The 24,553-nt window shown below is 35.1% G+C and overlaps 1 protein-coding gene across 1 annotated transcript; it reads left to right on the forward strand.

Moving 5' to 3' along the window:
• The first annotated feature begins 18,442 nt into the window (after positions 1-18,442).
• Positions 18,443-22,553, forward strand: LOC134842047 (Krueppel-like factor 12). The gene is made up of 5 exons (XM_063858200.1): positions 18,443-19,751; positions 19,869-20,513; positions 20,676-20,998; positions 21,313-21,432; positions 22,083-22,553. Exons 1-5 carry the CDS (start codon positions 19,273-19,275, stop codon positions 22,478-22,480), a joined length of 1,965 nt encoding a protein of 654 aa, XP_063714270.1. The 5' UTR covers positions 18,443-19,272; the 3' UTR covers positions 22,481-22,553.
• The last annotated feature ends 2,000 nt before the right edge of the window (positions 22,554-24,553 follow it).

Raw genomic sequence — 24,553 nt, forward strand, 5'->3', positions numbered from 1 at the left:
TAATTCTGTTATATTCAAATGCTTGAGCTCCTAGACGTTCTCGAAATTTGTTGTTCATGGCTACAATTATATCAACAATACTTGCATACAATCCTGGTTCAATATGCATCGGTTCTATCTTTTTTTTTCTCCTCAGAACTTTCTTTGCCATCTACGAATGTAAAATTTCCCTCGTATTTTTTGGTACAAAAAAGGGTATGATATTTCTGATATAGCAGCCTCCCATTCTCCTTTCAAATGTATTTGTTCTGATAGAAAGTTTGAAAAAGAACTAAGAGTATTATTCGGATAATAATTAAAAGAAGCGTTGGAAGCTAACTCAAAAGTAAAAGAATCCATGGCAACTGATCGATAGAAGTTTAGTTTTAAACATGATTTACCTTTAATCAGAACATTTTCTCAGCTCTTTTTCATAAAATTTTCCCAGGATTTCTTCTTTGTCGAGATCTTTGATGATGTATGTAGAAGGTTTGTTTGTAAATATTGCCGAAATTTCAAAAATGTCAATGTAAATTGTGGTTTGTATCCCTTTCGAAAAGTAATATCGTTCTTTGAAATTCTCACTCCATCTTCAACTTTGAATTTAAGTTTCCTAAACCTTAATAGAATTTTATTGTACAGAAATGAGAGGAAAGCAGTATTTTTGACATCTCTAGGAGGTTTTCCAATAGATCTATTGATGCGACAATTCAATGGAGACACATATGGAGGTAACTTGTGTATGAATTTTTCACCATGATTTTCTGTGTAGCGGTAAACTTTGTGTTTTAATGATTGAATGACTTTCTCTGCAAATGCAGCTTTTGTTTCACTCATTGTTGAGTAAGTTTCAATGTCTTCCTCCTTGCAAAATTTTTATGAAAGTTCCTCCTTGTTCTGTTCCTTTATCAACCCAAAGTTTTTCAGGAGTGTTTTTTTGAGAAATCATTTTTTTAAAGCTTGCAAAGTGTCTCCGCATATTTAGTTTTCATTGTTTGATCTCTGAAAAACTGCAAAAAAAAACATCAACAGCAACCAATAAATATTTGACTCCATTGCTTTGACTCGCTAGTTTGTCAACAAAAGCCAAGTATATGTACCAAATTTCATTGATTTATTTTGAAAAAGCTTGAAGTCTTCGGAAACGTCTAATTGGAGGTCCAAACTTTGTATACGATGTCTTGGTTTGTAAAAATTGTTCGACTTTCTTTTTTGACAAACTGCTTGCTTTACACAAATTTCGCGCAGAACCGTACGCAGCTCTACCCCTAGAATACAATCTGTTCAGACTTACCTATTCAGATATTGAAAGGGTTCCAAGTTCCTCCGTCTTTCGCTTTGGCATTCTTGTTGATAACAAGTTTAGGGGGAATTTGAGTTGCTTCAAAATAGTAAAGTAAATATCTCAAAAGTCAGTACTTTTCTTCGCTTTAGTGAACACACAAAGTCTACAATCGATTCTTTTTTGTGTCTCGATTATCTAATATGATATTTCCTGATTGACTTAGTCTAATTCTAGGAAAATTCGAAATTAAATCAATAAGATGTTTATTGTTACTAGTTTTCAACCTCGCAGTTACATCACTTTAAGTAGAACCAAAATCTTTTGGTTTAATCTCCTCTTTTTCTTGGTACAATCTCTTACTTGGTGATTGATTTATTGAGTAAGGTATTAGAACAAACTGATCCATACTATGTCAATCGTTTAATGACAAAAGGAGTGATAAAATATATTAGTTGTAAGCCTTTAGGCGAGCTTAAAATAATTCGCCTTTTATGCAGAGAAGTTCCTCTTCTTGTGAGTTCTGATCTTCCTCTTCAATATTTCACTACTTCTACTTTTCGGAGATCCTTTAGCTCGCCTCGTAGCAAGTTTACTAGACGTTCGCTGAGGAACTGAATGAAACTTTCTTGACAATGGAGGATCAACTGTTTTTGCAGTTTTTGGGAAAATGTTTGAAATATTGGGAGAAAAGAGACGTATTGTATGCTCATCGTCCAAAAACCTTGTTTTTGTTTTTAATGGTAAATAAATTTTCGATGGAGCTGAACCGCTGTTTGTGCAATATCTTAGTGAATGAACTGTTTTTGGAGTTAAATCAATCAGTTAATGACCATAAAGATTTGATGTTGCATCTTGATACAACTATTTCAATTGTGATCCTAAGACCTAGTTGTTGACTTGATGTATTGATTTGTAAAACATCTCTCGGTGACTTGAACAAGACTATATGTGTCTTTTGTAACTCAACGTCTCTTCCCAATTTGCTTTGATGATACAAGTTCTGCTTAATATATATTGTGTTCAGTCCCCTGTGTCTTCCAGCAGTAGCAATTTTTACAAACTGCTTAGAATTGAAATTTCTTCATAAGAGTCATCAAATATTAACAGGTATTTTGTTCCGTTATTTGGAAGGTTTTCAATCAATTCAAAGTAAACTTCTTGGATAGATTTAAGGTTTTTTCTTTGCATTTGTCCATAAAAAGATTGTTAATGTTGATAAAAACAAAAAAAAATGTCTCATTTTTGTAAAATGTACCAATTTTTAACCAATCCAAAATAAGATGCGATTTTCCAGATCCACTTGGCCCAACTAGCGAAATAAAAACTCGTTCTTTGGTAGAAATTATTTAATTCATAGCTTTGTAGAAGGTAAAATATAACCAACTGTATTTGATTACATTGCTACCCAAACGGTTGTTTCTTCTTGTGTAGTGGATAACATTATTCGAACGATTGCACCTGCTAGTATCAAAACTGTGACAGAAAATTGGCACATCAAAACTAAAAGAGATCTATTACATGTACGTCCAAAAAACTTCTATGATTTTCCTTCATGATTCTCCTCATCAAAAACAAAATGTCCTAAATTTAATTGCTTGTCACATTCAACCTTGGAATGAAAAAATTGATAATGAATAACAATTAAATGTCAAAAACAGAAGATAATACAAAACGATTTAGATAATTCACAACTTATTTAAAAAACATCGAGTCAGTTTTCCGTATGCAATTGCTTTTCTTTTTGCACAGTTAGGAGTTTTTGCATGACGAAATGGGTAGTTGCTACACCTCCAATCAAATTCTTCGTCTTTGAATATGAAATTCTGAATTTTTGGGCATGCGTTGTCATCCAAGTTTGTAACCTTTGTTTCCAAATTTCTGACAGAATTTTACATTTTTCATAAGCTTTTGCAAAAAACTCCGTTTCTGGAGCTCTTAATTTTTTCAAAATTTTTTCTAGCTCAATATGTTTTTCATGACCACTGCTCCAACTGATTCTATGAAAATGCTTCGTACACCAAACAGGCTGAGATGCAGCTTTGAGAATTTTGGGAGAAAGAAAGGAATATCCCACAGTTTGTCCATTTTTCAACTCTTAACTCTTTCAATGTTTTGTTTTCCATACACTCAATATCCAAAACAACCAGACTCATGATGTTTTATGATAATAAAATCAGTCAATTTATTATACTCCTCTTTTCCAAGAGAAATTTCTGATTGTTTTTCCAAGTGTTTCTTTTTCTGCGGTCTTCTATAAGATCCATTTTTTTAATATCTGAACGATATCTTAGAACAATTTACGCCTTCCATTATGCAAAGTCCACTCAAGCAAAAAATTTAATATAAACAGAAAAGCAGACCAGTTACGTGACCAAGAAAACAAGAACTAGGAAATCTAGGTAAAATCTAACAATAACCAGGTCCCTTATGCGTGGTAGACTTCACAGATCCAGCTGCATCATGAAGAATTGCATGAAATCTGAAGATTTTTGAATATGCAAACAAAAACATACAGGAATTTTCGTATCCAATTTGTCCCCCAAAAGGAATTTTTTGGTCAATTTTTTTCAATATTGTTTGGATCCAAAACAATACAGGTACAAAGAAAGTAGTTTTTTCTTTTCGTATTTGATGAAAAATCATGCCTAATCAAATCAAAATTTCTGAGAATTTCTTTCAATTTCTGAATGTTCATTTTCTACACTGCATTCTTCAATAATGATACAAGTTTTGTAAATGTTTCTACAGAAAACAAAACCGAGGGGATAAAATCAACCAGTTTATCATACTCCTCTTTTTCGAACTGAAATTTTTGATTGTTTTTCCAAGTGTTTACTTTCCTACGATATTCTATAAGATCTGTTTTTTTTTGGAATATCTGAACGATAAGTTAACGTCTTCCATTATGCAAAGTCCCTTCAATTTGAGAAATTTGTGATTCTGTATCAAATCTTGCAATTTTGGTAAATTATGAGATTCCAAAACTGTTAGTAAAAAAAAATTCTGGGGATTTCTTGTAAAACGATATGAAAAGTCCCAATTTATTTTGAAGCTTAAAAACAAGATTTCTGGAAAACCAATGTTTCAACTCATACTGCTCAGCTCAAAGAAACTTTAAAAAAGGTTTCAAGAAGATGACTATTTCACTATATTAACATCACTCAGCAAAATTATTGAACATTACAGTTCTCAGCAAACAGACAATCTCCCAAGACTTGGGCAAGTTCTTTGAATTTGTTCAGGGTATAGTTGACGTAGGCAACTTGCATCAAGACTTCGTTCTCCTTTGCAGTGAAGAGACGAATCTTAATGTAGAGTGGCTTGTTCACACTGTACTTCTTGATTGTGACACACCCTTCTCTTCTTGTATGTTGCTACTTCATACACCGCATGACAGATCGCAAGTTCCTGATTCATAGTTGAGTCTTTGTAAGAAAGGGTTCCAATACAGGAACGAGTCCAATGTTTTCAGCATCGTGAAAAACAGTATTCCGTATTGCTGATATCCTTTCTCCTTCTTTTTCACCAAGATAGACTCGCTGGGTTTTTTTGATTTGTCCCGATTCATTTTTCTTTGGCAATTGGAAGCAAGGTTCAAAGTAAACTTTTCCGTTGTAAGGTTTTTGGGACAAAGAAAATCTCCCAATTCTTTTTTGGTTGTTCGCAAATAGTTGGGAAGGATATCTTTTTGTGAATACATTTTTGATTTGAGACTCATAGCCAACTGATCAGTAGTACCTATTTCAAAATAATGATATTTGTAATTATATAGAAATTAGGAAAAGTAGATGACTCACTGTACATTCCAAATAAGGTATTATTACCTTTTATGGAATTATGAGCAGGTGATGATCCAAATATGGACATTGCGTAGGTGGTGGAACTACTATATAAGCAATCCAATGTAGATAAAAATCATTTTCAACAAGTAATCGGTGATGGCATCTGCTTTGTGTCAAGCATATCCCACTTTTTATTCGGACTACAATGCAAAATCTCTTTTTATATGTGTCTCAGAAAATGTTTTTGAATGGTTCAATGTCACCCAAGATTACAGTGTATCTAACCATTTATCATTCTGCCCAGTAGAAATTTGCAAATTTCAGTTAGTATTAAGGGGATTATCGCTCGATCAAGTTTTGCAAAGATTAGATAAATATCCTTTCACTTACAAAATTGATGACTGTATATATACTTTATACAAAAACAGATTTTATTCCAATATTATTTCATCAAGAGGCGAAGTTTTCATTCAATTGAATCGTGCAGTCGAACACAATTTGAAATGTAGAATACCGCAAAAATTACCCAGTGTTGCAAAGAAATACCTAAAAGACATTATCTCAGTTCAAAAAAGTCCAAAAGACATTATCTCACTCTGCGTCCACTCTGACTCATCTAACTTCTTTTTTTAATGCATATACGAAAAACGCAAAAATTAATTGTAAAAAACTTGTTAAATAAAAAACTTGTTTTTTTGACATTTTTAATCAATATGAAAATGAATTTTTGAATGATCAAAATCAGAACAAAGAAATTCATAAAATTTAATTTTCAACAGTGCAAAAAAATCTTGTTACAATTTTTTTTAAAATGCGAAAATCTTTAAGGAAATTTTTCTTAATTTGCGAGTTTTTTTTTGATGTTTTTAAAAAATGTACCAGAAACAGTATAAATTTGTTTGCATGGAGCAAAAACTAATGTAAAGTTTTTAACATATTTGCAAAACAGGTGATAATATTTTTGTCATGTGGGAAAAAAATGTGAAATTTTTTACAAGATGTTGAAATTCGTTTATTTTTTTTGCCATCTCAACAATAAAAATTTGTAAAATTAATTACCAATTGCATAATTAGTTTGATATTTAACAAAGTTTTTCAACAAATTTTTAAAATAAAACTTAACTCTTGCAATTTTTCAACAAATTTTTCTATGACTTCTTGCTTTATCTCTTTTTTCCTGTCTCTTTAAAATAAAAATACTAGATGCAAAGAAAAAAATCACAAAACACAAATTAACAACCAAATTGTTTACAAATCAAAGAGCTGTCGAGCAGCTGAAGAGTTTCGCAAGTTCTCAATGGAGTGCAAAGCTGGTCTTGCCTCCTTCAACGGTGGCTGTCTTGTTGGTTCGCTGACTCGAGTTCTTGGCTCAGAGAACCCCTCATCCTCTTCGATGGTATTTGGGTTGTCCACAGATCCCTCTTCCCTATCGTCGATTGATTAAGCCACATATCTAGAGTCAGGAGCTTCGGGGTAGTTCATTCCCATATGCTCAGCCACTTCCTCCATCATTTGCATTTCTCCAAGATGGTTCTCTGTCATGGATACGTTGAAATCCCTCGCGCATCACCTCCACCATGAGCCAGACTTGGATTGGGATGTCCATTCGTGCCAGAACATCTCCACAAACTGTTTCTCGCACTTGGATTTGTACTAGTCAGCCAAAATTTCTACCGAGAACATAAGTTTGTTATTTTGCACTGAGAAGATCATTTTGAGCTATAAGTTGCAAGGGAAGATGAATAAGTAAAAGATGCAGAGTAAAAACAAGATTTACACTTGCGAGAGATCAATTGACGGTGGTTAAGTTGAAATTAAAAAATTTAGAGCTGAGAGAGGAGGTAGTTGACGGTAGATAAATTGAAAATAAAATGATTTTTAGTTAAGAGAGAGGTGTACCTTCAATTCGAATGTGTGGGTTCAACCAATCAGAATTGATTTTCCCTATTTGGATTGTAGTCGTTTCCAATCAGGTTTCATTTTCCTTTTAAGGACTTTTTATAGAAAAGTCGTGTCCAATCGGAAACAAAGCTCCATTTTGGGTACTTTTACCCATTGTCGTTTCCAATCACAAAATTGTTTTTTTTTGTGCTAGTTGTTTTATCCAATCAGACGAAAATTTACTTTTTAAGGACTTAATCTTTCAAATAAGTAAAATAATACTCAAAAGTAACTGCAAAAATAAATTACCAAAAGTTGTTTGCCGTAAAAATATGAAATATTGCCGATAAAATAACAAGAATGAAAATTAATAAAAATGGCATCTCTGCAATATTTCTCATCAAGTTAATTGAATTTTTTGTATATATTTGATGAAAAATTGCTAATTTCTGAGTAGATAGTCAAGTTTTTTGATTTTGATGTAGATTTGAGAGGATAACTCAAAGTTGAAGAATTTTTCAAAGCAAATCTCTGGAAGTCTGATTCGAAACCTGATCATGTAAGATTTTGAACTTTGAAAGTTTTTAAAGAAATAGAGGAAAAAAGAACTTTGCTGGGAAGTTTTCACAAATTTGGGAATTGGGTAGGGAATAAAAAGAGTCTTTGTAATGCGATCGTACGACTTTTTTATTAGCTTCAAATTTTCTAAAATAAATATATTTTTTTTTCTTGTCAGGTGTAACTCAGCGGTAAGTTTATAGATTTGATACGCAATATGTGATCAAAAGTAAAAACCCTTTAATTGAGTAAGTTCCCCTAAAAAGACCTTTACTTAGTCGGAGAGCTCTATTTTGGACAACATAAACGTCCAAAAAATTGTGAAAAAATTAGGAGTCTACATCTATTTCATCAATAAGGAAATCAAACGGAATTTTTTCTTTTTTCTTGTAGAGTAACTCGAAGAAGTTCAAATGTTTTTTTATCAACATTTTTCAAAAATGATTATTTTTCATCCAAAGCTATTTCTAGAAACTGCTTAGTTCTGATTGGTTGAAAAAATTGTCTGGTAAATTCTAGAAATTTTGAAGGAATGACGTAGGCGATGACGTCATTACCATAAAAGGAAATTTGCGTGCGTACTGACGTCACTTCTATGTATAGAATGACGCTATTACAAAAAAAGAAAAATTGCGCAGGCCGTGACGTCACTTCTATTTAAAGAATGACGCCAATTCCATAAAAGGATAATTGCGTAGGCGATGACGTCATTGTTAGTAAAAATACGCATATATTGTTAGGTTAAATCATTCGTTTTCTGTGCCAATCAGAAACAGTTAATTGGATTTTTTTTTCAAATTTTAGAATTCGTTGATTCGCGAAAAGAAAAAAAGTAAGTTATTTATACTTTAAATTTTCAATTTTAGAACATTTCTAAAGTTCCAAACGTTTTTTAGATAATGCCTGCTCTGAACAGAAATGAGAAAGTCAAGTGCGAGAAATGCGGTGATGATTACAGGAGATCTGATGCTGCGAGACATTGAGAGAGATGTGAATACAAGGATGAATATAAGTGTCCTAATTGTAACTTTTTGTCCAAGAAGAAGGAAGAGATGGATTATCATGTTGCGAAGAAGCATGCTCAACCAAGTTCGAAGCAGTCAACGGTTTGTTCTTCTTGTGAACAAGAGTTTCCAAATTACTACCCTCTCCAACAACATCGGAAAAAAGAACATGGAGCAAAACTACGGAAACCGGAAACTGTAGCGGACTTGAACAAGATTGTGTAGGAAGAAGGGGAAGATGGTGAAAAACTGAAGGAGGAACTCAGTGCTTGTCAACATTTTCTGGCGGATACGGAGATAGAAAATGGGAGACATAAGGTATTTAACCTCTTTATGTCCATGTTAGACACTAAAATAATCAACGAGAAACTTGAAGAAGTCTTCAACAAGCTCAATTCTGCCGCTAAAATCAACAAAACTCTGGGGTTCGTTCTGCGAAATATTGAGACTGCTGAATATCGATATTTCTACGCGCATGAAAACAATACTTTATTTGAAAAATCCCATTTGCTCTGTACAAAAGCAGACTTGATAACAATCCAAGAAAAAGTGGAAAAATTCGTTATTGTGGAGCAATGTACCCAAGAACGTCAAAACACAAAGTGGCAATTCAAGCTGATTACTAACGTCACAATTTTTGCTTCTTTGCTGAAAAACATCCCAATGGGATGTCCGGACTCTGTCTTACCCAAACTTCTTTTGAAAAACCATTCTGTTAACTGTCTTTTATCTATTAAAGACAAGGAACCACACAAAGTTAATTTGTGTCTTTTACGCGCATTGGCAAAACTCATGAACGGACACAATGATCTTGACTCTCACACTTCCAGATACTTTGCAGAGTTTATATCAAAATCTGGTTATGATCTTTATATACGATTTCTTTATCCACGAAGGAGAATATCTAGGAGAACTAGCTCTACGAAGTATTGGAAGATTTGACAAAACAGTCAAATTACTGAGATTTAACAATCATATCACTCATACAAAAGATATTGATTTTTTCTTCAAGTGCTTCCGGTGCCCTAGTTGTGATACTTTCTTCAAAAGATCTCAGTTTCTCAACATTTTCTGAGATAGATGCAAGGATCGAGTGAAACATATTTACCCAAAGAACGTGTATGAGCTTCGAGAAACCTTGTTTGAAAAACTAGAAGGATTCAATCTTCCAATTTCTGAAGATAACAAACTTTTTAATAACCTAGCAATTTTTGATTTTGAGTCGATTTGTGTTCCTACAGAGGAACTAAAAGAAACACAAACTATAACCTGGATTAGAAAACATTGATTTGAAACAACATCTGGAGAGATATGTAAATATTTTATTTGTATTTGGATTTAAAAGCGGTAGATATGATTTGAATTTGATCAAGTCCTACCTAATCCTCTATTTGATTAACGATAAAGAACAAGAAACATCAGTAATCAAAAAAGCGAACAACTTTATATCTTTCAATTTTAGAGATGTACAATTTCTCGATATACTGAAGTTTCTGGGTGGAGCATTGGACTCTTTTCTCAACAAGGAGTTAATGAACAAGGAAATAAGCGGAGAGAAGTGGATGATATGAGACGGAATTACATTAAAGAAAAAGGATGCAAAGTTGAAGAAAGATGGGAGTACGAGTGGTGGGAATGTTTCAAAACCAATGACAAAATCAAAAGTCACGTCAGAAACCATTTTCCTTACAAGAGACTTCTCTCTACAGACTCGTTTCTATCAAAAATAAAAGATGGGTCTCTTTTTGGTTATGTTCAGTGCGATTTAATTGTTCCAGATGAGATAAAATTAAAATTTGCCAACTTTCCTACAATTTTCAAAAATACTGAAGTTGGAAGAAACAATATCGGAGACTACATGAAAAACTATACAATCGAGAACGAAACTTTGAAGAATGCTGATATCTAGTTTCAAGCTGGAAAATGGAACAACTATAACTCCTCTCTTCAACTTTTTTTTGGAACTTGGATTACAGTGCACCAAAGTTTACCGTTTCGTTCAATATTCTCCTCGGAAATGCCTAATAATTTCGTTCAGTCAGTGGTTGATGCTAGAAGAGAAATAGATGAAAACCCTCTATCAGGAGTTGTGGCAGAAACAATGAAACTTTTGGGTAATTCCTCGTATGGATATCAGATCATGGATAGATCAAGCCATACAATCACAAAATATCTGAACGATGAAAAAACTCATAAAGCGATCAATGAGCCATTCTTCAAAAGACTAAATACAGTTGAAAAAGACTTGTATGATGTGGAGTTGTAATCAACCATTGAACACCAATCTCACATCTACTAACAGAGGAGTCAGAACTATAAATCATATGGTTGCTACATATGAACAGACAAAGAAAGGACTAAGCTATTTTTATCCAAAAAGACAAGTTCCAGATGATTTTTTATCTCGGAAATTTAAATTTTTCTCAAAATTTTAGGAGGTTTCAGCATTGCTTCAAGTTGATAGAAAGTAAGATTGTCCAATAGTTCAAATTAGGTCGAATAATAGCTAATCTTATCGTGTTTTGAAGTTTTTTGAAAATTTTTCAATTTTTTCGATAAAAAATCTAAGTTTTTACCCAAAAATTCTTACAATTGACTTACCATGTACCAATAAACTACTTAAAATTCCTTCATTCCACAATCTATACGTAATTAAATTTTAATTTTTTCCAATTAGATAACGCGCGCCAAGATTTTTGCGAAAAAACTAGACATTTCCACACAAAAACAAAAAAATTGTTTTTCTTACTCTTACCATCACACTGAATCGTCACCATCGGTATTCCCTATCTTGACACATTGTAGAATCTATACCCAATCTTAATACATAGCGAGGTTGACCCGAAATCTATAATGTATCTTAATACATGGGGTCAGCCACGCTTCCCCCTGATCAGCTTCAACATCTACTACTCATGGTGGTATCTTAACCGCAATAAAAAGCTTTAAATTCTAAGAAATTACTTAACAATCAGTCTGACTGCTGTCTGACGTGTTCAATCGAAATTACAAATAAAAGCAATTTAATTTGTGCTTTCTGCAATTCTCCAAAAAACGGCAGTTAAAGATTTTTAACTGAAAATTTCAAAAATTTGCTTTACCTTCTGCCGAAATCCAAAGCGCCTACTAAAAACCAAAGCGACAATAATTTGCGGCGGTTTAAGTTTTTATAGTGCGAATTGGACTACTTTAAGAAGTTTTGACGAAGATGAAAACATGGCCAGGCAGAACTTTTCTAATCAGCTTTTTAAATAAACAGAAGATATCGAAAGTTTTTAGCCAAAAATTCTTACAATTGACTTACCATGTACCAGTAAACTACTTAAAAGTCCTTCATTCCACAATATACATGTAATTAAATATTGATTTTTTCCAATTAGATAACGCGCGCCAAGATTTTTGCGAAAAAACTAGACATTTCCGCACAAAAAGCAAAAAAAACAGTTTTTCTTACTCTTACCATCACACTGAATCCTTACCATCGATATTCCCTATCTTGACACATTGTAGACTCTATACCCAATCTTAATACATAGCGAGGTTGACCCGAAATCTATAACGTATCTTAATACATGGGGTCAGCCACGCTTCCCCCCTGATCAGCTCCAACATCTACTACTCATGGTGGTATCTTAACCGCAATAAAAAGCGTTCAATTCTAAGAAATTACCCAACAATCAGTCTGACTGCTGTCTGATGTGTTCAATAGAAATTACAAATAAAAGCATTTTAATTTGTGCTTTCTGCAATTCTCCAAAAAACGTCAGTTAAAGATATTCAACTGAAAATTTCAAAGTTTTGCTTTACTGTCTGCCGAAAACCAAAGCGTCTATTAAAAACCAAAGCGACGATAATTTGCGGCGGTTTAAGTTTTTATAGTGCAAATTGGACCACTTTAAGCAGTTTTGACGAAGATGAAAACATGGCCAGGCAGAACTTTTCTAATCAGCTAATTAAATAAACAGAAGATATTGAAAGTTTTTTACCCAAAAATTCTCACAATTGACTTACCATGTACCAATAAACTACTTAAAAGTCCTTCATTCCACAATCTACACGTAATTAAATTTTAATTTTTTCCAATTAGATAATGCGCGCCAAGATTTTTGCGAAAAAACTAGACTTTTCCACACAAAAACAAAAAAAAATGTTTTTCTTACTCTTACCATCACACTGAATCCTTACCATCGATTTTCCTATTTTGACACAGTGTAGACTCTATACCCAATCTTAATACATAGCGAGGTTGACCCGAAATCTATACCGTATCTTAATACATGGGGTCAGCCACGCTTCCCCCTGATCAGCTCCAACATCTACTACTCATGGTGGTATCTTAACCGCAATAAAAAGCTTTAAATTCTAAGAAATTACTTAACAATCAGTCTGACTGCTGTCTGACGTGTTCAATCGAAATTACAAATAAAAGCAATTTAATTTGTGCTTTCTGCAATTCTCCAAAAAACGGCAGTTAAAGATTTTTAACTGAAAATTTCAAAAATTTGCTTTACCTTCTGCCGAAATCCAAAGCGTCTACTAAAAACCAAAGCGACAATAATTTGCGGCGGTTTAAGTTTTTATAGTGCGAATTGGACTACTTTAAGAAGTTTTGACGAAGATGAAAACATGGCCAGGCAGAACTTTTCTAATCAGCTTTTTAAATAAACAGAAGATATCGAAAGTTTTTAGCCAAAAATTCTTACAATTGACTTACCATGTACCAGTAAACTACTTAAAAGTCCTTCATTCCACAATATACATGTAATTAAATATTGATTTTTTCCAATTAGATAACGCGCGCCAAGATTTTTGCGAAAAAACTAGACATTTCCGCACAAAAAGCAAAAAAAAATTGTTTTTCTTACTCTTACCATCACACTGAATCCTTACCATCGATATTCCCTATCTTGACACATTGTAGACTCTATACCCAATCTTAATACATAGCGAGGTTGACCCGAAATCTATAACGTATCTTAATACATGGGGTCAGCCACGCTTCCCCCCTGATCAGCTCCAACATCTACTACTCATGGTGGTATCTTAACCGCAATAAAAAGCGTTCAATTCTAAGAAATTACCCAACAATCAGTCTGACTGCTGTCTGACGTGTTCAATAGAAATTACAAATAAAAGCATTTTAATTTGTGCTTTCTGCAATTCTCCAAAAAACGTCAGTTAAAGATATTCAACTGAAAATTTCAAAGTTTTGCTTTACTGTCTGCCGAAAACCAAAGCGTCTATTAAAAACCAAAGCGACGATAATTTGCGGCGGTTTAAGTTTTTATAGTGCAAATTGGACCACTTTAAGCAGTTTTGACGAAGATGAAAACATGGCCAGGCAGAACTTTTCTAATCAGCTGTTTAAATAAACAGAAGATATTGAAAGTTTTTTACCCAAAAATTCTCACAATTGACTTACCATGTACCAATAAACTACTTAAAAGTCCTTCATTCCACAATCTACACGTAATTAAATTTTAATTTTTTCCAATTAGATAATGCGCGCCAAGATTTTTGCGAAAAAACTAGACTTTTCCACACAAAAACAAAAAAAAATGTTTTTCTTACTCTTACCATCACACTGAATCCTTACCATCGATTTTCCTATTTTGACACAGTGTAGACTCTATACCCAATCTTAATACATAGCGAGGTTGACCCGAAATCTATACCGTATCTTAATACATGGGGTCAGCCACGCTTCCCCCTGATCAGCTCCAACATCTACTACTCATGGTGGTATCTTAACCGCAATAAAAAGCTTTCATTTCTAAGAAACTACCCAACAATCAGTCTGACTGCTGTCTGACGTGTTCAATAGAAATTACAAATAAAAGCATTTTAATTTGTGCTTTCTGCAATTCTCCAAAAAACGGCAGTTAAAGATATTCAACTGAAAATTTCAAAGTTTTGCTTTACTGTCTGCCGAAAACCAAAGCGTCTACTAAAAACCAAAGCGACGATAATTTGCGGCGGTTTAAGTTTTTATAGTGCAAATTGGACCACTTGAAGCAGTTTTGACGAAGATGAAAACATGGCCAGGCAGAACTTTTCTAATCAGCTGTTTAAATAAACAGAAGATATCGAAACATCTTCCATGAACATTATGGATGGAGTATTTCACAGAAACTGTTTGAATATCAAGAAATAATAAGGTCTACAAGAAAAACAAATCTCATACTCAAATTTCTAAAAAGCTTAAGCAGAACAAAAAAATTGTCGAAAACAATGATAAAGAACGATCACTCAACCTCATCAAAAAATGAAAAAAAAAAAAGAATTTCAAAGATAACTTTTTTCATTTAATTTTTTTAAAGCGAAAACTGTGGTCAGTTTCAGAAACATACAAACTTTAAATCCAACCATAAAAAAATCAGCATGTCGAAAAGAACAATTAACGAAAAATCAATAGATTTGGATGCACCCGCACTCATTAAAAAGAGAAAATAATCGATTATATTATAATTATAATCGTACTTTTAGCAAATTTATAATTAATTAAAAGCGCTGATTTTAGATGTTTAAGCGATTTACAATTCATTTTTCATTATCTAGTGCAGAATTTGGCCTCTTAATGAATTCTTTGTTAATCTTCTTCTTCGCAAAAGTTCTGCACAAGCTACTTCTTAAATGAATTAACACGTCATTGTAAATAGTGGCTAAAGTAATGTGCATAATTAGACATTATATCCTAATTTTGTGAATGAAGGGAAATTGCGTATTCGTAAAATAACAGATGCTCAAAAATTGTTGATAGTCAAAACTAATTTGAAGTTTTTGTTCCCGAGTCGAGATTTTTCACCTAATTTGAAGCAAGATTTGAGCGGTTTGAGCGGTTTTTTTAGATAATTACGCTCAAAATCTTGCTTCAAAATGATCGGTTTGAGCGGTTTTTGAACGGTTTATCTAAAAACACCGCTCAAAACCGTTCATATTTTGCGCGGTTTTTGAGCGGTTTTTTTTAGATAAACCGTTCAAAAACCGCTCAAACCGCTCATTTTGAAGCAAGATTTAGAGCGTAATTGTCTAAAAAAACCGCTCAAACTCCTCAAATCTTGAGCGGTTTTTGAGCGTTTTTTTTATAAATCGCTCAAAAACCGCTCAAACCGCTCATTTTGAAGCAATATTTTTGAGCGCAATCGTCTAAAAAAAACGCTCAAACCGCTCAAATCTTGCTTGAAAAACCGTTCAAACATCACCGCAAGAAATCATCGGTTTTTGAGCGGTTTTTTAGGCAAGATTTGAGCGGTTTGAGCGGTTTTTCCAAAAAAACCGCCCAAATCACCCAAATCGCTCAAATCTTGCTGGAAAACCGCTTAAACCGCTCATATCTTGAGCGGTTTTTGAGCGGAATCTCGACCCGGGTTTGATCAACTTAGAGAACAAAAAAAGCTAAGCAAGATTGCCGAAAAATCATAACCAAGAAAAAAGTCAATTGAGCCAAGTTTTAGTTCAACGCTTTGAGAAATTGGCAAAACTGCTAAATTGATAAATTTAGTCAAAATGGGGTCTTGATAGGGGTTCCAAGGAAAAACAATTGAGTCTACCTAAAAACAGGTCAACAAAAATTTCGAAAATTTTTTGAAACTCCGTTTTCTTCCCTGTCAAAAATTCCTGCATCCGCGTCTGTTATTTACGGCTGTTATTGAATGTGCTTCTTCGAATTATTTTAGGCTAACTTTATGAGCTCTACAAGCTCTCCCTTTTTAGGTTTTACGAGCTATCCCAAATCACGTAAACGCCCTGTTTTGCCAAAAGTATCTGCTGACAAGTTTTTTAAACGAGCCAAGTATACCATTTTTGGTCTCGGTTTGAAAGGTTTTTATCAAAATTTCCTTTTTTTTGGCGCGCAATCGCCATCATATTTATAAAACTTTTTTTGTTTCGTCGTAGGAAAATAAAGTTCATGAAATATAGCACTAAAGCTGGTCCCTTCGCGTGGTCAGTGAATCAAATCCTGGAAAGTTCCCCCTTAAAATCTCTCCTATTGTTGTAGAACTCCTGTAGTCAGGTGCGGATCTAGGATTTTCTCGAGGGGGGCGGATTTTCAAAAAAAAACCTTGTTTTTTAGGTCGACCAAATTGATTTTCCAGGCTGTGCCAGAGCACTAAAAAAACTGGCAGGCAAATTTTTGAAAACAGGCCAAAAAAGGCGTTTTAGGCGCTTTTTGGAAAATGTTGAACAAAAAATCGCGTTTTTTCGGCGCGCTCTCCCACTTCAAAGTTAGTATATTTTGGCGCCGAAGACGCCTGTAGAAAAACTTGTCAGACGCCTGTCAGTCAGCCAAAAATGGATATTTTGAAATAGTTCAAAGAGGGGACCCTTTGGGTCGGCATGTGATCGAATCCCTGAAAAAAAGGCGACCGCGCCCTCCCCCCGCTCCTCCCCCCCCCCCCCCCTAAATCCGCCCCTGCCTGTAGTTAAGTTTATCAGAGGCCCTTTTTCGATCCCTTTCATCACTAATTTGGTCGCCTCAAAACTTCGAAAAAATTGAAAGAGCTAAACATGGCGCGGGCTTGTCCGATCGTAACTATGGCTTTTGATGACTAACTATGACTGACCGCTTTTGAAATATTAGGTGGTAAGGCGCAACTGCCTTCGTCCTTACCCCAAAGACGCTGCCCTTATTATCTATCTATAACTGAACCTATTCTGCGAAAGGACACCTGATCAGCATAATCTTCAGCTACATCGGCTGTTGTTTGAGGAGTGCAAACTTGCCAAGATTAGATTTGTTGATCTGGGCATTCATTAATTAAAACTGTGACACTTTCAAAATCGGACTGAAAAGATGGTTGAATGGGATTGTTCGCTTTTGAAACACTAATATTTGATTTGGGCAACGAGCTTGTTGTCCAAACCCCACGATTGACACGTATGTAGTTTGCCTAGTGAAATAATTGGAACAAAAATTATAAATAACACCTTGTTTGGTGTTTACCAAGTCCTCATTCATTATGCCTCCCATTGCTAGTTATCGTCAATATCATATTTTTTATAGTTTGCTGAAACTAGAGTGAAACCATTAATTAATTGCTGTGACACTTTACGAGTTTATTTAGCCATTTTAATACGAAGTAAATTGCCTGAAAACAAAAAAATATGATGTCTAATCAATCAAAACTTTACTTTCGACAGTCTTGGAAAGGATAGCCTAGCAATTAAATAAACTTCAATTTCCGAGTTAACCACATTCCTTCAATAATATCGTCTGAAAAGTTGAGTTGTGAATGTGAATAAAAGTTCGCACCGTGAAATAAAATCATTCTCAGATTAAGGGCAGAACTTCAGGATTGAAGGAGGGCAAATCGTAAGATTGATGCACGCTTTGAACAACTTCGAAGTTCAGAAGTCACAGGAACCGCTCTCATTTTTCAAATGCAAACTTTAAAAGCTGAACTTTAAATTAGAAAACATTTTCTACCTTCTCAATCTAGAATGTTCATAATTTGATTTGCCCAAAAATACTGAAAACGGTTTAAATACCGAAGTTTGCTTTTAATTTTACGTGTTCTTTATGTTCGTCTGTTTTCTCAATTTTTGTTTATTTTTGCTCTGGATTTCTTTGTTATCTGGATGCGTCCGGTTCGAGAATGCGTCCCATAGCAGTTAAGCTTGAAGAAATTTTTAAAGAATTCTTATTTGCATTTTCGTTTGCTTTGCGCCAACTGTTGTACAGTTTAATTAAACTGGTTTGTCAATAAATTTACAAATAATTGGGCTTAATTATCAAATTTAATCAGTAGATCGTGCCACAACGCACAAGCCGGCAGCATCATCTTAGACCCAGAAGTGCCGGTCTATTTGCTTAACAGCAATTCGAAACTCTTCTAAAATCAACAAAACAACCGCATTTTTTAAAGGTTTTGTTAAAACTTGCAGCGGGCACGGTCGCACTAAAATTGTTGTGATTGTTGTGATTATTGTGAATCATAAAATTAAATCACGAGTTTTAAAAACTTCGCTTAAACTTCTGCATCCGCAAGTCTGAAAACTTGATTTTAAATTTATTTACTGGTCGATGATGTTGATGATGATGATAATTACAAGTTGATTCACGCCAAATTCGTACAACGTTTTTCAATAACAGTAGAACGAAAATAATTGGTTAGTAAATTACAGCCCTCTATTACTAATCGCATACCTTGATAAATGCAATATGATTAGCTTCTAGCTCAAAGCTGACTTATTTTTGCTCTGGAGTCCTTGATCTGACAAATTGAGCATCGTTATCAGAATCTAAACAATATCAACACTTCCAAAATCCAAGACCCCTAGAACAGTTCCTCAATATAGAATTCGACATTCGCTTTTGATCCTTGAGTCTCAAAAATTGAATAAGGCTCCAGTTAAGTTTACCCGTGACAAACCCTATAGAGCCGCAAACAAAGAACATCCGCACCTGAAGTCTAGTCAAAAACGATCCAAACATTCTTCTGTCGACTCTAAATTGAAGTCAACTCTAATCGCTTATTTGGTTAAATCAAATTTTAGTTCGCTATATTGGTTGAAGTGCAGTTTTAAGTTTCATACACAACCCCGAAGTTGTTCTTAAGTATAAACTTACTCAAGATAAATTTAAAGTCTTTTCTCAAAATTTATCGTCCTCAATTTATTCACACAATTCTTGGAACAATTCGCCTTACTTCCTTAAAAAATAGAGCTGAACAAACTTTAAACTGTAATTGATCTCCATTTTGTTCACATCAGAATTGGGCTGATTACTTTGAAAACTTCGCAAAATAAGCAGCTGTTCCGCCCCATTTTCAAAATTAAGTTCATGCCAAGAGGATTTTGGAGGGTAGACAAAAAGTTTTGCCTGAAATCAAATATGTCAAAATTTTCTTCTACCATAATGAATCAACACCTTCCAGCTTCATCTCTGGTGGACCAGGAAGTTTTCCGGCCTTGGGAAACAACAATTATTCCTAAATCTTGCCGTGAAAACAAAGAACTGGCAAGTGATGACAATATGAATATATTGACAGCTTTCAAACAAGAAATAATCGAAAAAAGTTTTGTCTCGAGAAAACAAAACTACTCCGATTTTTTTCTTCAATCTAAAGAACAGAATAGCGAAGAACACAGCGAGGCGAGTCCAGGACAAATAATGCGCAACAATGATGACGATGAACCCAGTGCGAAGTATTTACGACAATCTCTTGCATGCTTTGAAGCAACAGAAAATGAAGAGCCCGATGAGAAACTTTTGAGCTCGCTGACATTTCACAATGAAGGAATCTCATCGTCCGCGCTAAGGTACGTTCAATGACAAAATGCATTTTTTTTCGGTCTATAATAACCCAGAGGATGCTATATATTAGAACAGACATAGAAACAAACATTTTAAAATCAGAAAGTGTTTTTCTTGTCTAGGTCTCCTGAGCCTTTGGATGAGCCGCTGGATCTAAGCATGGAGGAAAAATCTATTGACAGCAACCCAGATAAACCAACCGCTGGACTTCCCCCGTTGCCAGCTCTGATCCCCTTTCAAAGTGAATGGAGGAAAACTGAACGAGGAAGCCATGGCAGTCCAAACAATCTTTTCCATTCAACACCAGTTTCGAAACAGGTTCTACCGCCTGTGATCTCCCTCAGAAGCAGCCCTCGGCCGAGATCTCGGGATCAAGTCCAATATTTTAACCCATACGGTCATCTGTCCAACACGAGGTTGTCCCATCACCAGCTTAGCCCTTCTTTCACCCCCACCACTTGGGCTCAGCAGACCCAAGCGGCCGCAGCTGCGGCTGCTACCAGCGCAATCATCATGCAATCTCGCTTGGCAGCCGCTCACGCAATGAGAACTCAAGCTCTTCGCAATAACTCGCAGCCGCGTTTTTTCGAAGAATTGTCGTGCAAAAAGCATTTGTCGGATCCGCAAATTCCTGTCAAGCGAAAATCAGATGAATTTTCGAGATCTCAACACGAGTTGAGTTCGAGTATTGAAGCAATTCCACCGTTGCAATTTAGTTTCCCGAACTTACATGAACAGTTTCGTAGAAAACCAACGCCCTTTTCACCGTAAGTCTTTTTTAATGTAAATGAACCATTTTTCCATGCACCAGCCCCCAGTTAACAAAATTAGCATCCGATTTTGATTTTAGTCAACTTTGTGAGCTTTTTAATTTTTTTTCTGTATTGAGACAATTTTTTTGACTTTATAATTTGTTCTCCTGTTTTTAGGGATTGCAGTGGTGTGAGTCCAAATCATACGTCAGGATCTCAATCCGTCAATTCCGACGGAGCTAGCACTAATAAAACTTCACCAAACTATCTACAGAAACTGACATCAGATACCATTAGAGCTTCACTTGAAAAAATAGACTCAAGCGAACTTGACTTCGACGAATCAACTTCAGAACATGAGCAGCAAACATCAATGAAGAGTTTTCTAGCCGATTGCAAAAAGAAACAGCCTAAAACTGCTGCAGAGTACCAGTGCAACTTTTGTCCCAAGACATTTCCGAGGGAGAAAACCCTTCAAACCCACTTACGAGTCCACACCAGTAAGCCATTTCATGAAGACTCCATTAACATTTCACTTCTGCAAAAGTTTGTTTTCTCGTTCGGGTGACCGCCTTTCATTGAAATGAGTTTTTAACAAAATTCAAGAGCAATTGAAACTCAATTTGAAATATGATTTATCCTCTGCTTAATCTTAACTCTTATTATTCTAAAACATCTGTTCAAGGACACTCTAAGCATTTTATGTTAGATTCGACAGCTTTAAGCCTGGATCGATAACTGCACTAAAAGATTGACTTTTATGTTCTTCTAAAATGAAGTAGAAACGGGGTTTTGTTCAAATTAATTTTTTTAGGAGAGCGGCCCTTTGCGTGCAACTACCCAGGGTGTCAAAAGGCATTTGCCCAAAGTGGTCAACTGAGAACACATCACCGACTTCATTCGGGTGAAAAGCCCTACCGATGTCCCAATGGAGGTAATAAATCACATCAGTTAATTAAAATGTTATTTATTGTAATCCAAGGGAGAGATTAAACCTGAAATGACTTTGATGTTTAGTTTCATTTCATCAAAGAAATATCAAAGGCATTAAGTTACGCTTACACATGTGCATGTGCTAAAAATAAAAGTAGAATTCTTTGAAGTTGATTTAATTTCAACTTCAAAAATGTTTATTTCTTCAAGTATTTGGTTTTTTTTAGAAATTCACTTCCGGTACTCAGTCATTTTGAAGAAAAAAAAACAATATTCGAGCTTAATAGATCAAACGTGAATTATGTGAACTAAATCAATTCACTCATGAAATGGTCGCCCTTTTTGGAAAGAATTTTAATATTGAGCGTTTTGTTATGTTTTTTCTAAGTTGAGTTGCAGAGCTTCGTTGTCCTTCGTGTTCAGCACCAGGCGAATCTTGGATTTTTTTCGAAGGGGGCTCTCGAAATCTTTGACCAACCAAAATCCTAGTTAACCCCGTTTTTTGGCCATTTTGGAAAGTTTAACCCTATTTAATCTCTGTTCAACGCTAATATTTTTTAAACTTCAGATGTTGGACAGAAAAAGAATGCATGAAACAACTGAATTTTGAAATTGAAGTTAATGTTAATGTTTCTTATGTTGATTATCTAGATTGCAAGCAACGCTTCACTCATTCGAATCGCAAGTGTCTCCAGCATCCAGAGGCAGTTTTGATCAAGGATGCAATCCGAATGTCTTATCAAGACATCCAGAGAAACCACTCCAGCCTCAGCGATCCAGAAAAAGCTTGGATGCGCTGGTATGTTGATACTTACTTCGAGAACGAAGTCAACTACCAGAGGTGTATGAATAAGTACCAACAGCGCAGTTTGCCAACTTTTCCGACCGGAAATGACTCGCCAGACGAGGTTAAGTCGGACGAAATTAAAACAGAAACCCGAATGGCGGAAACAACCGCGGAACAACGTTCGCTAGCAGTAGCGATTGCACTAATGGAATTGTCACAACTGAAGCGTCAATCTACACCGTCGCCCAAATCTGCTATTTAGATATCGCGACTAGAAAAGTTGATAAACTAAATTATAAAACTATCGATATAGATTATATAGACACTATGCTCTTATTTACATGCTGTTGTTATTTATCAGCTCATATAAAACGAAGTTATATTCAAAAACTGGATTTGAATTTGAGTTTTTATTGAAAAGAATGAGATTGCTTTGCAATCCATTGTAAGCTCAATCAACCGAGTGAAATTTCAACTATTTGAGAGGATCGCTACAAAAAAATTGTTTTGTGATAATATTTTATATGTAGATGTACCCAGACAAGATATCGCATACTTGGAGATCTTTATGGGTACTATTTCTTTCATTGAACCAAAAACTGCAAAAAAAATTTGGGAAACTGATTGACTAACGTGTCGACTTATGTATCGGCCCTGGTCAGGCCAGTTTTTTTTATCAAGCCTGCTATTTTTCTTTGACTTTCTTGGCCGTTTTGGTTTCCACGAATAAATAGCTAAGATTTATGGAATTTGGAAGATCTTGTGGAATCCACGAGCAAATAATATTATGTGTATAGCAAACTTACGCTGTCGCCCACTCCGCATCTGCAAGCAGAAGAATCCGCGTCCAAAAAACTCACGTTACAATCATTTGTGTGTGGGATCCCCGGAAAGTTTGTCGAAGGAATCCTTTTAGATTTTGGAAGACAATTTTAGACTTGTCTCTGGATTCCAGAGACCTAGATGCAATAAATTTTGCACCTATCTTGTGCACAGTTTGGCCTTGTAATGTAATTTTCAATTTTTTGCGGATAGTTTTTCAGGAGCCACGAAGTTGCTAGAAAAACATTTTTGACTGGGACACTGAGGACATTTTTTGCATCCCCACAGCTTGTTTTTTCTAACATTTCTTTTAAATTTCGAAAATACTAAGTGGCTATACTGCGGTCTCAAAGCTATATCAAATCTTTATGGGCTTTTTGATGAGTTTTCTAGATTTTGCAAACAAACTCTGCAATTTTGTACTTTTAGGATTAAGAGTATTGAAGTTAAAAAAATTAACTAAAAAAATTCTAAAAATCAAGCTTTGGGGGATGCAATAAGTGTTTTAAAAGTGTCGTTGAACCGCATTCAAAAACTAATTATCTGGCAACTTCGTGGCTCGGGAAAAACTATCCGCAAAAAAATTGAAAAATTAGAATTCAAAATAAGAAAAAAAATGCATTGTTGTTGAATGGTAGTGTGGTAAGGTAACTAATAACCTTGCTGTTGTCATTTAATTTCTTTCTTGGCGTAGACGTGCTCGGAACGTACGCCTTCGCAGGGGATGACAGTGTGCTCGTGTTTTGTGCATTGGATGGTCCCGACTCATCTGCTGCTGTTGCAGCTTTCTGTCGTCTTGCCTCTTGGCAGGTTTGCTTTCTTTTACTTTATTTAGCTCCTTTGGACACCGAGCTACTTGGTTTTTCCACAACTGGTCCCACAACTAGCCCATTTTACTGAGGCCCCCGTTCACTTCTGTATCCTTGGATGTGACGTTTAAATGGCTATCTTGGTATAACGCTGCGGCAATAACCATTTCTGATCTCTCTTGTATTTCCGGCTTTTCATCTGAATCGCTATTTGTTTTCTGTTTTCCGCTGTCTTTTTTCTTTGATTTAATTTTAGGCTTATCGCCATATGGGCTTTTTTTTGCGTTGCCTTTCTTCGGACTTTTCTCCTTCAGCCCACTGGTGTCCACTTTTGTTTTAGCGATGTCGCTTTGTCTATAGACTGCACCAGCAGCCGTCTTCACTGTATGGGGAGTCTCTGATTGCACCTTGCCTTTTAGTGGGTTTGTTAATGCTTTTCCACTCTTTCAGTTTTCATCCTTTCTCAATAGGTTGGCTGATCTTGGCTCGTCCTCTTGCGGTTTGTCTTCAATGAAATCATACTCCCATGAGTACAAGAGTTCCATGCGCAAATCAGGATTGATTGTGCTCGTTTCATCGACAATTCGCCTTAAGTCGTTCGCAGAGGTGTCTCATCTAGTTGCGTTCCGCCGAGCGTTGGCTTCAAAAAGCGTCTTTAACTCTTTTGTTCGGTCCCTATTTTTCGCAGATTCTACCTCGGATTT

Source organism: Symsagittifera roscoffensis, chromosome 3 (assembly GCF_963678635.1).
Source record: "Symsagittifera roscoffensis chromosome 3, txSymRosc1.1, whole genome shotgun sequence".
Taxonomy (NCBI): domain Eukaryota; kingdom Metazoa; phylum Xenacoelomorpha; order Acoela; family Convolutidae; genus Symsagittifera; species Symsagittifera roscoffensis.

Coding starts and splice junctions, on each gene's coding strand:
- LOC134842047 (XM_063858200.1), top strand. CDS start 19,273: ATGCCAAGAGGATTTTGGAGGGTAGACAAAAAGTTTTGCCTGAAATCA. Junction 20,999..21,312: donor CCACTTACGAGTCCACACCA/GTAAGCCATTTC, acceptor TAATTTTTTTAG/GAGAGCGGCCCTTTGCGTGC. Junction 21,433..22,082: donor CTACCGATGTCCCAATGGAG/GTAATAAATCAC, acceptor TTGATTATCTAG/ATTGCAAGCAACGCTTCACT.